General features: G+C 39.9%; 1 protein-coding gene across 1 annotated transcript; it reads right to left on the bottom strand.

The window, feature by feature from the left end:
- Positions 1 to 4,714: 4,714 nt before the first annotated feature.
- LOC146611127 (G2/M phase-specific E3 ubiquitin-protein ligase-like) lies at positions 4,715 to 8,270 on the bottom strand. The gene is made up of 7 exons (XM_085345576.1): positions 8,169 to 8,270; positions 7,077 to 7,186; positions 6,550 to 6,842; positions 6,047 to 6,270; positions 5,558 to 5,758; positions 5,254 to 5,443; positions 4,715 to 5,022 (listed from the first exon to the last, which is right to left on the bottom strand). The coding sequence occupies exons 1-7, from the start codon at positions 8,268 to 8,270 to the stop codon at positions 4,715 to 4,717; spliced, it is 1,428 nt and encodes a 475-aa protein (XP_085201702.1).
- Positions 8,271 to 13,472: the final 5,202 nt, after the last annotated feature.

Raw genomic sequence — 13,472 nt, 5'->3', positions numbered from 1 at the left:
AAACTCTTTGTGCATAATGTTCAGAAACGTCTTATCTTCTGCAGAGAGTGCCATTTTGTCATCATCAGTAGTTTGTTGAAAGATGTGTTTGCCCAGTTCATCTTTGACCTGTGTGCTCTCAAAAAGGGGGCATTCTTCTGTGATCTTCACCTTTGTGTAGATTCTGTTGCCACAGGGAGAGAGAAAACTGGGGCGGCCATTATCCAGTATGTTAGTCTTGTAGGAGTTCACTGTGGGTCTGTGAGTTCCCGAGAGGCAAACATCCCCAACAATTACCCATCCAAGATCAAGCTTTTGGGCATAAGGTGCTTCATTGGGCCCATTTGCCTGGCGTCAAACCTTGTGAGCCTGAATTACATCACGGCCTAAGAGGAGGAGAATATCTGCCTCTGGATCAAGAGGGGGTATTTGTGCGGCTATATGAGCTAGGTGATGATGAGCAGCTGCAGCTTCTGGGGTGGGTATCTCACTCCTGTTATCAGGAATCTGATTACACTCTGTCAGTGTTGGTAGTGGTATGGGCACTTTTCTGTCTACACCCTCAATGACAAAACCGTGAGCTCTACGGCCTGTTTTGTTCGTTGTGCCAGAGCATGTTTTCATTGTGTATGGAAAGGCTTCACCATGTACATTAAATATGTCAAAAAAGGGAGAACGAGCCAGTGACACATTACTTTGGTCGTCTAAAATTGCATACATTTTCGTTTTCATTTGAGGGGCTGTGCTGTGATATACTTTCACCATGCAAATTTTAGAACAAGACCGTCCTTGTTGTCCCTGTCCACATACCTCAGTGCAGTTAGATGTAGTCACTGTGGAGCTCGGGATGTCTGGCTCCCCGCCGTGTGCCTCTGGTGTAGAATCAAAGCTCCCACTTGTCCAAGGGGGTGGCCCGGCATGCACAGACACATCCTGAAGTTTGCTGACGACACAGTAATCGTCAGTCTTCTAGTGGGGGATGAGTCAGGCCATGGACAGGTTGTAGATGATTTTGTGAATTGGTGTGATGAGTCCTTCCTTTCACTTAACGTGTCAAAAACTAAAGACATGATTATTGATTTTAGGAAGTCCTCTTATAGCTCATCACCCACTATCATTAAAACTGCCGATATTGGGATCGTTGAGAGTTATAAATACCTAGGTGTGGTACTTGACCATAAACTGTGTTTTGAATCTCATGCTGATGCCACTACTAAAAAAGTTCAACAAAGACTGTTTTTTTTTTAAGGAAAATGAGATCTTTTAATGTCTCATCTGAGATGTTGTCTTTGTTTTATAGAAGTTTTATCGAATCTGTGATGTCTTTTTGTATCGCTGCCTGGTTTGGTAACCTGACGGTGAAGAATAAGAATCGGTTGGGACTTCTGGTAAAAACCGCTAGCAAAATTTCAGGGCGCTGGCAAGATGGACTTTTGGCCATTTACAATAGAAACGTGCTTAGAAAGGCTCATTCTATTATTAATTGTGTGAACCATCCACTTCACAGTGAGTTTGAGTTGTTGTCTTCCGGCCGCCGTTTTAGAGTACCTCCGAGGAGGACTAAAAGACTCCAGGTCTCTTTTATCCCTACTGCGTCTTGTCTCCTTAATGGCAAATAATTGTCCTTGAATTTTCTATCATTATTATTGTTTTATAGTATTGTTCTGTTGTTCTTATCCTCCTGCTGCTAAACTAATTTCCCCTTGTGGGACAATAAAGAAAAATTGAATTGAATTGAATTGAATGGCGGAGATGTGGGTATCGCTTTTGCACTCCAGACAACGAATATCAGCTTTACAGTCTTTGGCCCTGTGTTCTGTTGATGAGAGACACTTGTAACAGATCGAAAGCCCTTTGAGCAGACTTTTCCGCTCATCCAGTGTTTTCATCCTAAACCCTCTACATTTTGCAAGTGAATGGGGCTTCATGTGTACTGGACACTGTTTGTCGGGATCAAGAGAGTGAGTGTTAGATTTGTTGCTGGGTGTGCCAACCTGTGTTTTGTTTGCTGTTAGCGGGGCTCTAAAATGTGATTGTCTCACCAGTGGCCTTTCTATCTTCATGTGCCCAGTGCTGTAATTTTGTAGGATGAAGCTGGGGTCAGTTTTCATTTCAGCATTGCTATTTACGAACTGGACAAAGTAGGAGAAAGGCGGATAGTGCACTCTGTGTTCTTTCTTATACTTGGACCCCTGTTTGATCCATGACTCTTGCAGGGTATGTGGGAGTTTTTCCACAATTGGGTTTATGCCTCTTGGAGTGTCGAGAAAGCTGAGGCCTGGCAGATATCCTTCGTTTTTTGCTGCTTCAAGTTCCAGGAGGAGATCTGCAAGTTCCTGTGGAAGGTGATTGTCTCTCGGAGTAACTCTGGGAAAGCTCTCTAGGCGTTTGAACAGAGAAGCTTCAATAACTTCTGATGAGCCATAAATCCTGTCTAGCCTTTGCCATAAACGCTGAAGACCTGTTTCTGGATTGTTAACATGGACAGCCCTGATTCTCAGAGCATGCTGGAGAGACTCCCCACTAAGCCACTTAGTGAGCAGATCAAGTTCTTCACTGCACTTTAGGTTTAAACCTTCAGTGGCATTGTGAAACGTAGATCTCCATGCTAGATAAGTCTCTGGCTTGTTATCAAACACTGTCAGTCCTGCTGTCAGTAGGTCACGACGTGAGAGGAGGGCCGCGAGGTCTGATACATCTGCTTGTCGTTGTGGTTTGGCTGCTCCAACATAGTTGGACCAATGGGGAGCTGGAAGTTTGGGCTGCCAAACGGGTGGAGAACTGGGGGGGTACCCACGCGCAGCTGCTGCTGATATGTCCGGCCCTGTAGTGTGAGTGTTGTCTAAGTCACATTTTTGCTCTCTACTGTGTTTTGACTCACCTTCCATATTAGTGTTGTTGTGGAAGTGGGTATCTACATACTCTTGAGTGCGGCTGACAGCCGCAGCTATTGTGGCAGGAATGTCTGGTGGCTTCACAGACTCTGCTTGGTCCAGAACTGCAGCCTCTAGGACCCTTGCAGCTGCAAGTGCTGCTTCTGCTTCTCCCTCCTGCTTCAGAGCATTTAGCGCTGCCTCCATCCGGGCCTTTTCGACCTCCATGTCTATTTGGCGTTTGGCATATTCTGCTCTTGCTTGAGCAGCCTCGGCTTCAGCTCGTGCTCGTGCTGCAGCAAGGCTTGCTGCTGAGCTGTTTGACCGGCGTGAGGCTGCTGAGCTGTTTGACCGGCGTGAAGCTGCTGATCTACATTCTGACCTGACTTCCAGCTGTGAAAGCTGCGAGGTGTCCCTGTGGTTGGACATGATTGCTGTCGCTGGAGTGTCTCAGGATCCTGGCAGTGCACTTGATGCGTGGACAATCTTTTTACTCTTCTGCCCTCAGCTGAACGTCTCTATCCAGCTTATGCAGTGAGCTAAACATTAAATGGCTTCAGTAAACACTCAGGAGACCGCGTGGCATTCTTCAGAGCTTTACTGATCCTTATTTTCCTTTTTTGTAAAACTGTAATAACATAAACAGAATACAGTGTATTCACTCTCCATACAAATACACAAAGATTACATTAACTATTGTTGACTTATGTAAACAGTCACTACACAATTAAGAGATACAGAGATGGTAAGAAATACAGCTAACACCACATGCTGGTATGCTTCATGTTAGCAGGCTAAACAAAGGGCTAACAGCTAGCTTGTGCTAGTAATGTAACAAACTCGCTAAACACACAAGAAGCTCATTACTTTGCTGAACAAGGTACTAATAAGTGGGAACAATAAACCGTTTTGCCACACTTACAGATTATGCCTTTTCAAGGGCGTCAGATGCAGGAATTTACAGAGACACAGCCAAATGGACCTTCCCTGTCGAGTGCTGGGAGAAAACCACTGCTTGCGCTCTAACATGGTGCTACCCTGTCAACCCACTAGATGGCAGGCTTTGCCCAGACAAGATCAGGAATAAACATCTTTTCTGACATGTTGCAACAGTTAATTACAGAACGAATGATTATGACCCGCCATATAACAAACTTATAAAAAACATACCTTAGAAATAACAGGAGGGACAGAATACTTAGTATTCTTAAATGCTGTACAGCAAATGCGTTTTTTGTACTACTGCAGAAGCCCCTCCCCTCTAGCAGTGATGCCTCCTGCCACATAAGGACTCAGAGTTAATGACTGACAGTGACTCATAGGCTATTCAGAAGGCTACAACCACTTTTAGTTTATGGGTAAAACCAGTTATTCAGATTGCAGTAAAGATCAAATTCACACTGTAATACAGTATAACAGTGAAAATTATCAACACGGAACAGTCAGTCTTTAAATCAATTCACAAGATTATCTACAGTATTGTGCTAATCATTGTAAAGTTACAATAGTCTTAATAAATGTTGCTGTTAGATGTCTAAGTAATCCTGGCCTGTTCTACAAAGCATGTTTAGTATACTCTGTGCATAAACTGTTTTGAAATGTCCTTGTTTAAAAAAAGAAAAAGCTTAATAAAATTATTAATTGTATTACACCAGTGACTTTATTGATTTGTTGTTGAAAATACAGAGTTAGCATTTTTATAAATCTATTGAAGCTTTGAAAATTATTACATTTCAACATTAAATGCAGTCAGAATTTATTTCAACTATCTTGTAAGAAGCAAAGTTACTTGAAACTACAACTAATGAACAGGATTAGAGTTAACAAACCCACCATTTTAATTTCACTTTTTTGGAACATGTTTAGATGGTGCTGAATAAAGCTCCATTCATGAGTGCTACTAAGAAGCAGTAATGAAAAGCATCATCATCAGCCATTGTTGTTTCATTCACAAAAAACTGAAGCTCATTTGCACATGTGTGTGCAATCGGGAGATGTTTGCTTTCATCGTGAATGAATGTTATTTTAGGAGCTGGTTGAAAACCTATGGCTGGAACCTTGCTGCTCCCGGTGGAAAAAGCCAAGATGTGACCAGGCCTCAAAGCTTTCACAAATGCCTCTTCATCCTTGATAAGAGTCCTTTCTCCAAGTGAGTCTCTCAGCTCTTTATCTAAAACCTTAACCTGGGGACACTAAAATAGTTAAAGCTTGAGCTAACAACTAAATGATGGCTAATGTTTTTATAAAAAATACAGAGGTTTTGTCTTTGCCTTGCTTGTCAGTTGTAAGCTATCATACATCTTTATTCCTGTTTTGTGTGTGCGCATGTGACATAAAAAGTTTTACTTTAGTGTCCCGAATTGTTTCATGGCCAGACTACATTATGTGAATTTCTGCTTACTTTCGACACACTGGAGAAATTCCCGAAATTTGACCACCATCAGCTCCTCTCTAACTCTTCTGTTGCTCCCAAGGACAGAATAGCTTGGCCTGAGAACCCCAGCAATTAAACTGGCTGTCAGATCTTTGTCCTCCCCCGATAGGTCAAGCAGAACGCGCAAACTGGGGTTCTCTCTCAGGAGTGATAAAATCTAGACAGAAAAGTTTAAATAATGGTTAAATTCCCGTTTTAAATACAAAAAGTAGCTCACTCTAAATGATTATAAAATAATGACCAATTGATACAGAAAAAAAATAAATCTCACTCCATAGTAGGACAAGCCATCAGTTAGTTGATCGAAACAGCTTTGCCGTTGCAGAACTGCAAGGTATAGAGCTGCATTTTTCACGAACAGATCTTTATTGGCCATGGTGACTGTGAGGGGAAGACCTTCAACTTGATATCGCCATGAGTCGCAGCAGCTGACTGCTTCCTCCAAATCATGTTGAGTTGTTGCATTTACAACCTAAATATTTAAGAAAAACACTTTAAATGTTTGTTTTTTTTACCAGTGTACACAAATACTGCAGATGGTTCATTTTAAAATGGACTCGAAACGGGGTTTTTTTGGTTTATTTGGCTGTATTTCACCAATAATTTTTTTTTTTAACAAAAAGGAAACAAATTGAAAATATAATACATGGAATTGCCTCTAATAACCAAAAGTGTATTTATTATATAGTATAAAAGAAGACCAGAAGACTTGTGAATATAGGAAATATTACAATATTGTTGTTATAATATTGCAATTCACCTTTTTCAGATTCTCTATTAACTCTGGGTCACCTATATTATCCGGTGTTAGGTGTACTTGAAGAATGTCTCCTGACACAATGTAGTCTACTACATGTGGAGAGAGAAAGGCAGGTGCTTCTCCACCTTGCACTATTATCGTGGACAACATCCTGCCAATGGTTCGATATACTCCATTTTGCAAGTCTAGGATGTTAAATTTCAGTGTGCATCCATTTGGTGTAGCTGAAAAATAACACACAAAAAAGTATATTCTGTACAGACCCCAAACTGATATCTTGAGATTGACAGACAAAAATGTATTACTTTTTTTTTACTGTCTCAGACACACAGAACATAACAGATTTATTATCTGTAGTCATTTATTAACTTGTTAATGTTCTGTCAAACAATGTTCAGATCAGGTGGTTGTTGCGTTTGTAACATTATAAAAACGAGTGTCGTCAACAAGCCTTTAGGCCTTGAGTAAGTAAGTTAGTTAGTTTGTCTATGAAATCATATTACCTTCAAAAGCACCACTGTTCTGAAAGATGGCCTTCACCAGTAAACGGAAAAACTCCCGCCTTGGCCCCCCAAGGTCAGCAGCATCTTCCTCTGTATCATGTTCATCGCTTGCAAATGTGACATAAAGCATCTCACAGCTTTCTGCAAACTTGGGTCTCTTGAACTGACGCAAAGCAGTCGACCACACATTGGCTCGACTGATATGGAGTTGTCTTGTTCCTGGTGTAATGACTTTCTCACTATGAGCTCTAAGAAGACCTTCAATTTCTTCTTTGCTGAGCTTCTTAAAAGACCTATATAAAAAAGGGACAATGACAAACAGATCTTGGGGAAAAATGGAAATTTGCTGTACATTTGACTCAAGTGCATAGAGTTACAACAGATAATTATGTTGTGATAGTCCATATTAAATTAGTCAGAAATGTAATGTAAATGTAAACCTTTGTAATTGTGTAACTGCAAAAAAATGATGCAAGTAAAGATGCAAATAAGATATTCAATTATCAAAGGTTACTTTCAAATCTTACCTTGAAATATGAACTTCACTCTGTCTATCAGACTCTTCTAGGAGGCTACGCTGAATTGCCTCTTCAAGTCTGGTAGTGTTTACTGAATATGTGACACAGGACTGAAGCAGCTGAATGTGTTCAGAGACATACTTGTCTGCTTAAGTCCAGCTAAAAGTAGTCACATTGATTGGGCAGCATTTCATAATAAAGGTGGAAGATGACCCAAAACATACAGTCCAAGCACCCCATGACTTTAATAAAGTAAAGAAGTAGAATATTCTTGAATGGCCAAGTCAGTCACTGGATTTTAACCCAATTGAGCATACATTTCAGTTGTTGAAGACTAAATTTAGGACAGAAAGGCCCACAAACAAACAGCAACTGAAAGTCAATGCAGTAAAGGCCTGGCAGAGCCTTAGTAAGGAGGAATGCCAGCATCTGGTGGTCTCCATGACTTCAAGACTTCAGGCTGTCATTGCCATCAAAGGGTTTTGAATAAACTAATAGAAATGATCATTTTATTTTCAGTTATTTAATTTGTCTAATTACTTTAGAGCCTCTGATATGGACTGTGTTTACAAATTAATTTTTCCCCCTCACATTTTTATGCATTCATTTAGTCCAACCCACTGAATTAAAACTTAAAGTCTGCACTTCAACTGCATTGGAGTAGTTTCATTTTTAATTCATTCTGGTAATGTACAGAAGCAACATTAGAAAATGTGTCTGTATCCAAATATTTATGAACCTGACTGTATATCAAAACCAGTCAGCTAAGATAAGATAACATACCTTTATTAGTCCCACAAGGGGAAATTTCATGATAAATAAATTAAATGATATGTGTAAGAAGGCCTACCGAGCAGTATGGTATCCCAGTGGAGACGGCAGGTCTACTTGGTCCAGGTGCATTGCTGGATTTCTAAGGAAACATTTACATCAAGAACGACTGTTACCTACCTACCAAATAAATAAATAGAGTTGTATGATGTTCGATCTCTGTCTGCTGCCTACCAAATGAAATAATTGAGGACTAGCTAAGTAATTTAGCTTTGCTAGTTTTGCTAACACTGCTATCAACCCGTCCAAAATGCTATACAATAAACTTACCAAGTGCTGCGTCGTTTGTGAGGTCGAGGGTGCATTACCGCTGAATCGTTGGCTGGACGAAAAAACGGCTCTTCCAATGTTTTCAGCTAAATCGCTGGACATGCTGGTAGGGAATAGTTGAAGCAGCTCATGGCAGTCAAAAGTGACCGTGAGAGGAGAGCAAACACAGAACCTGACCACGACCGGCACACTTTAGCGTGGGAGGTTTTCTTGAAGCTTTCATATTGGTATTTCCGTTGACCCGTACAATAAATTTGCATATTAGCTAAATATTTAGTTTACCGTAACATTTAGATTTAACATTTAACATTTAACATTTAGATTTAACATTTAGATTTATATATAACATTTAGATTTAACATTTAACATTTAGATTTAACATTTAACATTTAGATTTAACATTTAGCATTTAGATTTAACATTTAGCATTTAGATTTAACATTTAACATCCTGTTTTAAATATGAAAAGTTACAAATGTTTTACTAAATGTTGTAAAAAATGACTCGAAAAAACATGTTTTTGTAAGATTTAGAGCTAAATGTGGAAAAATGTTGCTGTTAATTTCGGCATGTTTCAGTTTACAAACGGCGCCCCATAGTGTACAGAATCACACAGGTGCTCAATTACAGCATAAACTTACTTTAGACCTTCCTCCATCATTTTCCTCCTAATTGTGCTCGGAGACACAGAAAACGTGGACGTGGACGACCAACATTTGAAGACTGTTCTTCCTCGGCGTATTCCAAACGAACACGGTGCTGAATTGATCTTAAACTTTCGACAATGTTGTCATCGATGCTAACATCTTGAAGAGCAATTATCATCCAGGCATTTCAGAAACATCATCTAAACGACTCAAAACAGTATCTACTGGTAAATGATCCCTCTCTCTGATTTGCGTAAATGAGCAGAACTGACTGAAATTCACACCAGTCCGCCATCCTCCGTGACTTTTGACCTAGGACGCTGTTGCTAGCTGTAGCAGCCGTCCGCGGAGCAGGTATCCAGGAAAACTAGTCGATGGTAAACGATAAGCCAGTAGGTGCAAAGGTCCAGCCCACTTACATTGATTGACAGACAAAGTCATTCTGCTGAAAAGTCGCATTATGAAATAAATAGACCATCGGGAAAAACGGGATTTTGAAATAAAGACTGACTTTGAAAAAAGGTCATTTTGGAATAAAAACGGCTGGAAATAAATAAAATGCCTCAGGAATAATCTCTGTTATTGTGAAAATAATGACCATGAAATAATATTTCACAATAATTAAGTAAATTTATATAGCAGAATGCAATATATTTCACAATAATGAGCATTTTTTTCAAAATGTGTTCCATTATTTCACAATATCATTCTCACATTACATATTTGTGTCTTATTTATTCACATAGTTATTTATTTCATCTTGACCTATTTATTTATTTATTTAATATTGAACACTTGCACCAAAGAAGAAGAATAAGGAGGGGCTCTAACTGCTAATGAACATAACTACTAGGGGTGCAACGATACACAAAATTCACAGTTCGGTTCGGTTCGATACTTTGGTGTAGAGCTGGGCGATATGAGATTTTTTCATATCACGATATGTTTGTTTCATTTCAGGCGATAACGATATCTATCACGATATAAGCCAAATAACTATATTTGTAAGATTTAAATGTGCCGTTGCTCACAAGTAAAATGTGAAATAATCAGCAGCTTGTTTTTATTTAAATATTTATTTCCCATAATAAGTTCAACAGGGTAGATGTACTTAAGGAACATGAGACTTTTTCAGATAAATAAAGGCAAACTTGCAAACTACACAAAAGGCAGCCGCTAAAGCGTTTAAGTTTCAAAGTAGAACAAACGAAACAGACTAAATTGTCAATTCCACTTAGAAACAAAATATTAATTCTAAAAATAAATCTTAGTTTGTTTTACAGAAGAACAGACAAAACTGACTAACTTTTGTCAATATCAAATAAACTGAGAACTAAAAGGAAATTCTCAATCTCTCCTTGTTGTATAGCTTAGCTTTTCAAACAGTTTTAACAGTTACTTTAGTCTGACAAAAGCCGAATGACGAATTAGCGCTTCCAGTCAGAGACTGAGGCTACGTCCACACGTACACGGGTATTTTTGAAAACGGAGAATTTCCGTTTTTGTTTTAAAAAATAATCCCGTCCACACATAAAGGCAGAAATGAAGGAAAACGCTGCTATGAACATGCCAAAGCAGCAGGTGGTGCTAGATTCCTAACCGTGCAGAAATGTTGGCCAATCAGAAGTCTAGAAGCCTCGGTGGGAAAAAGTAAACAAAGCTGGGGCATAGAAGCAGAACCGAGTCGTATGTGTGGACGGACAGTAACTGTGTGTATATGTAAGCATTTAAACACTGCAGAGAGTAGAATTAACAGTAACAGTATTGTAGAAATTCATTTCACCGAAACAATAAAGTGGCGCACAGTGTGACGCATGCACCAGTTTATTGTATTTCCAGACATGCTTTCGGCACAATTTACAGTGCACGCTACTCTGTTTTTTGTCAGACTTGAAATAGCCGAAATACCTTCACACTACGGAAATTCTATGGCTCTTCCGTTCGACAACCTCTCCGGCATTGGAACCATCATCTGTTTTCTCTTCGGTCACGCTCGGTTGATTTTTCTAGTCGGCACACTCATTTCCTCCATTACCCGCTGGCTGCTTCCCAAACAAACACACGTGCGGCTTGGCACTTGTGCTGTACGTAACAAGTCACGCGACGTGACGCTGCGGCTGTGATTGGTTCAGCTCTGCGCTACTTAATTTGGATTGGCTGACCTTTTTTTTTTTATTATTATTATTTTTTTAAGTGGACAAGAGCGGCGAGGTCTATCGCGATAGCTTAATTTCTCTATCGAGTAAAAGTTATATCGCGATACATATCGTTATCGTTCTATCGCCCAGCTCTGCTTTGGTGTCACGGTTCGATATTTTTTCGATACAAAAAAAATGTTCATGCCTTTTTAATTTGTCATTTATTAAAATTATAAATATATATTTTAACTCAAAAGTACAGTTTTTAAATTTAATGTTGCTGAAACAAAAAAGTAATAAAAAAATAAATATATCTGACAGGGCTTGCAAAATTTCAAAATCCCTGGTAGCCCTTCGGGCAGGGACTCTTCAGTTTTTGGTAGCCCAAAATAAATTTAAGTAGCCCGAATAAAAAAAAGAGCAATTTTTTGATTGATGTTTTGTTTCCTTTACAATATTATACATTAAAGTATAATATTGTAAAGGAAACAAAACATTAATCAAAATAATAGCATTCGCTGTCAAAATAAAAGACGCGCACCAGATAAGAAGTTGCAACGCGCGTTTGCGTCCATATAAAAGGCACTGTTTTTGTCCGCTAGAGTGGGATTTTCACGGCACATTCCGCACCCCATCTCTGTGCGTTCATCATTTGTTTGAAGCCAGCTCACCTCCTGCAACCACTTTTCCGAGAATACGAGCTTCTTTTGTGGTTCGGACTCCTTCTGACATTTCTTTGGAGGTGGAGGAACACCAAAGTAATTGCTTAAAAGAGTTTGTTCGACATCTTTAAGAGTTCTAAACAAATGTCTGTCCTCCAGAAAATCTTATGTACGCAAACATGCGTTGCAACTTCTTATCTTGTGCGCGTTTTTTATTTTGACAGCGAATGCGCACCTGCGGACCACTTATGTGCACCCCTGGTTATTTAGCTTGTCATATTGCAGCCACAGAAATTCTTTTGTCCATGAAACCATAAAGCTGCACTTTCTTTTTGCCTTATAGTCTGATTTGTCATAACTTTTCCGTTTTGTGGTAAGCTTTTCTTTGGCTGTCACTTCTTCACCCTGACCTGTCTTATTTGGCTCAGCAGAACTAAAATATATATCCTGCTACTTTTACACACGGACTCACATAACGCTCAGCGATTCTCTGCGCGATCAACCTCTCACATGTTTAAGCTTGCTGCGGGAGATTTCACTTGTCATGTTTGCATAGTAAGCTAACGATTGATAAGACGATGTCAGAGGAATTGGTGCGCAAATTATCGTCACTCACCAATCAGTACTGTTGCTCTCTATACACAGTTGCCGCGATTGCAAAGTGAAAGCAAAAAACAAGCGCAAATTCAAACCGATTTCAATATGTCACATATTGACAGTGGCTCACCGATGCCAATGACATAATTACCCAGCTACATTTCCAAAAGAATGCAAAAGCATTGACATATATTTTCCCTTCCTACGATAGCCTGACGGGAAGGGCAGAGATAGATTTTGGTAGCCCGACTGGAAAAATCGCTAGCCCTGGGACATCGGGCTAACGATTTTGCGAGCCCTGTATCTGATTGAGGAATCACTCATCTTTGGAAAAGAGAGTTTATTACAGAGAAACGGCTCTTTCAAAAATAAAAGCTATACTATACGCTTCTTCTGGGCTATATTCTCAGCAGCATATTAAACATATCAGGTCCCCATAAGGAGAATCATGTGCTAACGGCTGTCTAAATGACTCGGGTAAAGTTTGTAGCATGCGTGCTTATTGTTTTTGTCTGCTTCCACTTGTCTTTGCACTTGGATGCTGTCGGAGTAAATGTGCAGTAATATACGTTGTGTTCCCACTAGTGCTGTCAGCGTTAATCTCGTTGAAATGACGTTAAAGCCACAACACGGCAAATCTCCGTTAACGAGCTACCGCGGATCGCCCCGTGCGTGGGGCTGGACGACCAACGCGTTAACGAGCTAACTGCGCTAACACACTAGTTCCCACCCATGTAATTGAGCATTGCGTGGCACATCCAACATACTGTTTTACTTTAGTCCATGACACGCTTACCTTCAGGGTCATATGTCACATGAAAACCAAAATAGTTCCAAACGCCAGATCTGAATGAGGGTGGGGGAGGTTCAATTTGCCATGTTGCAAGGAGAGCTTAACTTCTGTCTCGCTAGCTTGCCCTGTGCTCAGTGAATCTGCGTTTGACTACTCCGCCTAGGCTGCACTGTCGAGCGCAGATCCACTGAGCTCTCAACACAGACAGCATCGTCAGAAGGAAAGTTGATAAAATAAATTAAAAATGTTGTATTGTTCGATACATATGCATACCGAACCGAAAGCACTGTATCGAACGGTTCAATATCGATACGAGTATCGTTGCACCCCTAATAACTACAGGCCTGGAGGTCCCCCCCATTTTTGCACAAGTCGAGGAGCATGTCAGGTTACATTTCACTGTGCGTTATACTTGTATAACTATGCATGTGACAAATAAAGAACCTTGAAGTAAAGAAATACTACAC

The sequence above is a fragment of the Diplotaxodon limnothrissa genome, linkage group LG20 (assembly GCF_057381915.1).
Source record: "Diplotaxodon limnothrissa isolate DT_005_m linkage group LG20, D_limnothrissa_male_GT1.1, whole genome shotgun sequence".
Taxonomy (NCBI): Eukaryota; Metazoa; Chordata; class Actinopteri; order Cichliformes; family Cichlidae; genus Diplotaxodon; species Diplotaxodon limnothrissa.
Note: the sequence above shows the minus strand (reverse complement) of the source record. Positions and strands in the feature narration are given on the sequence as shown.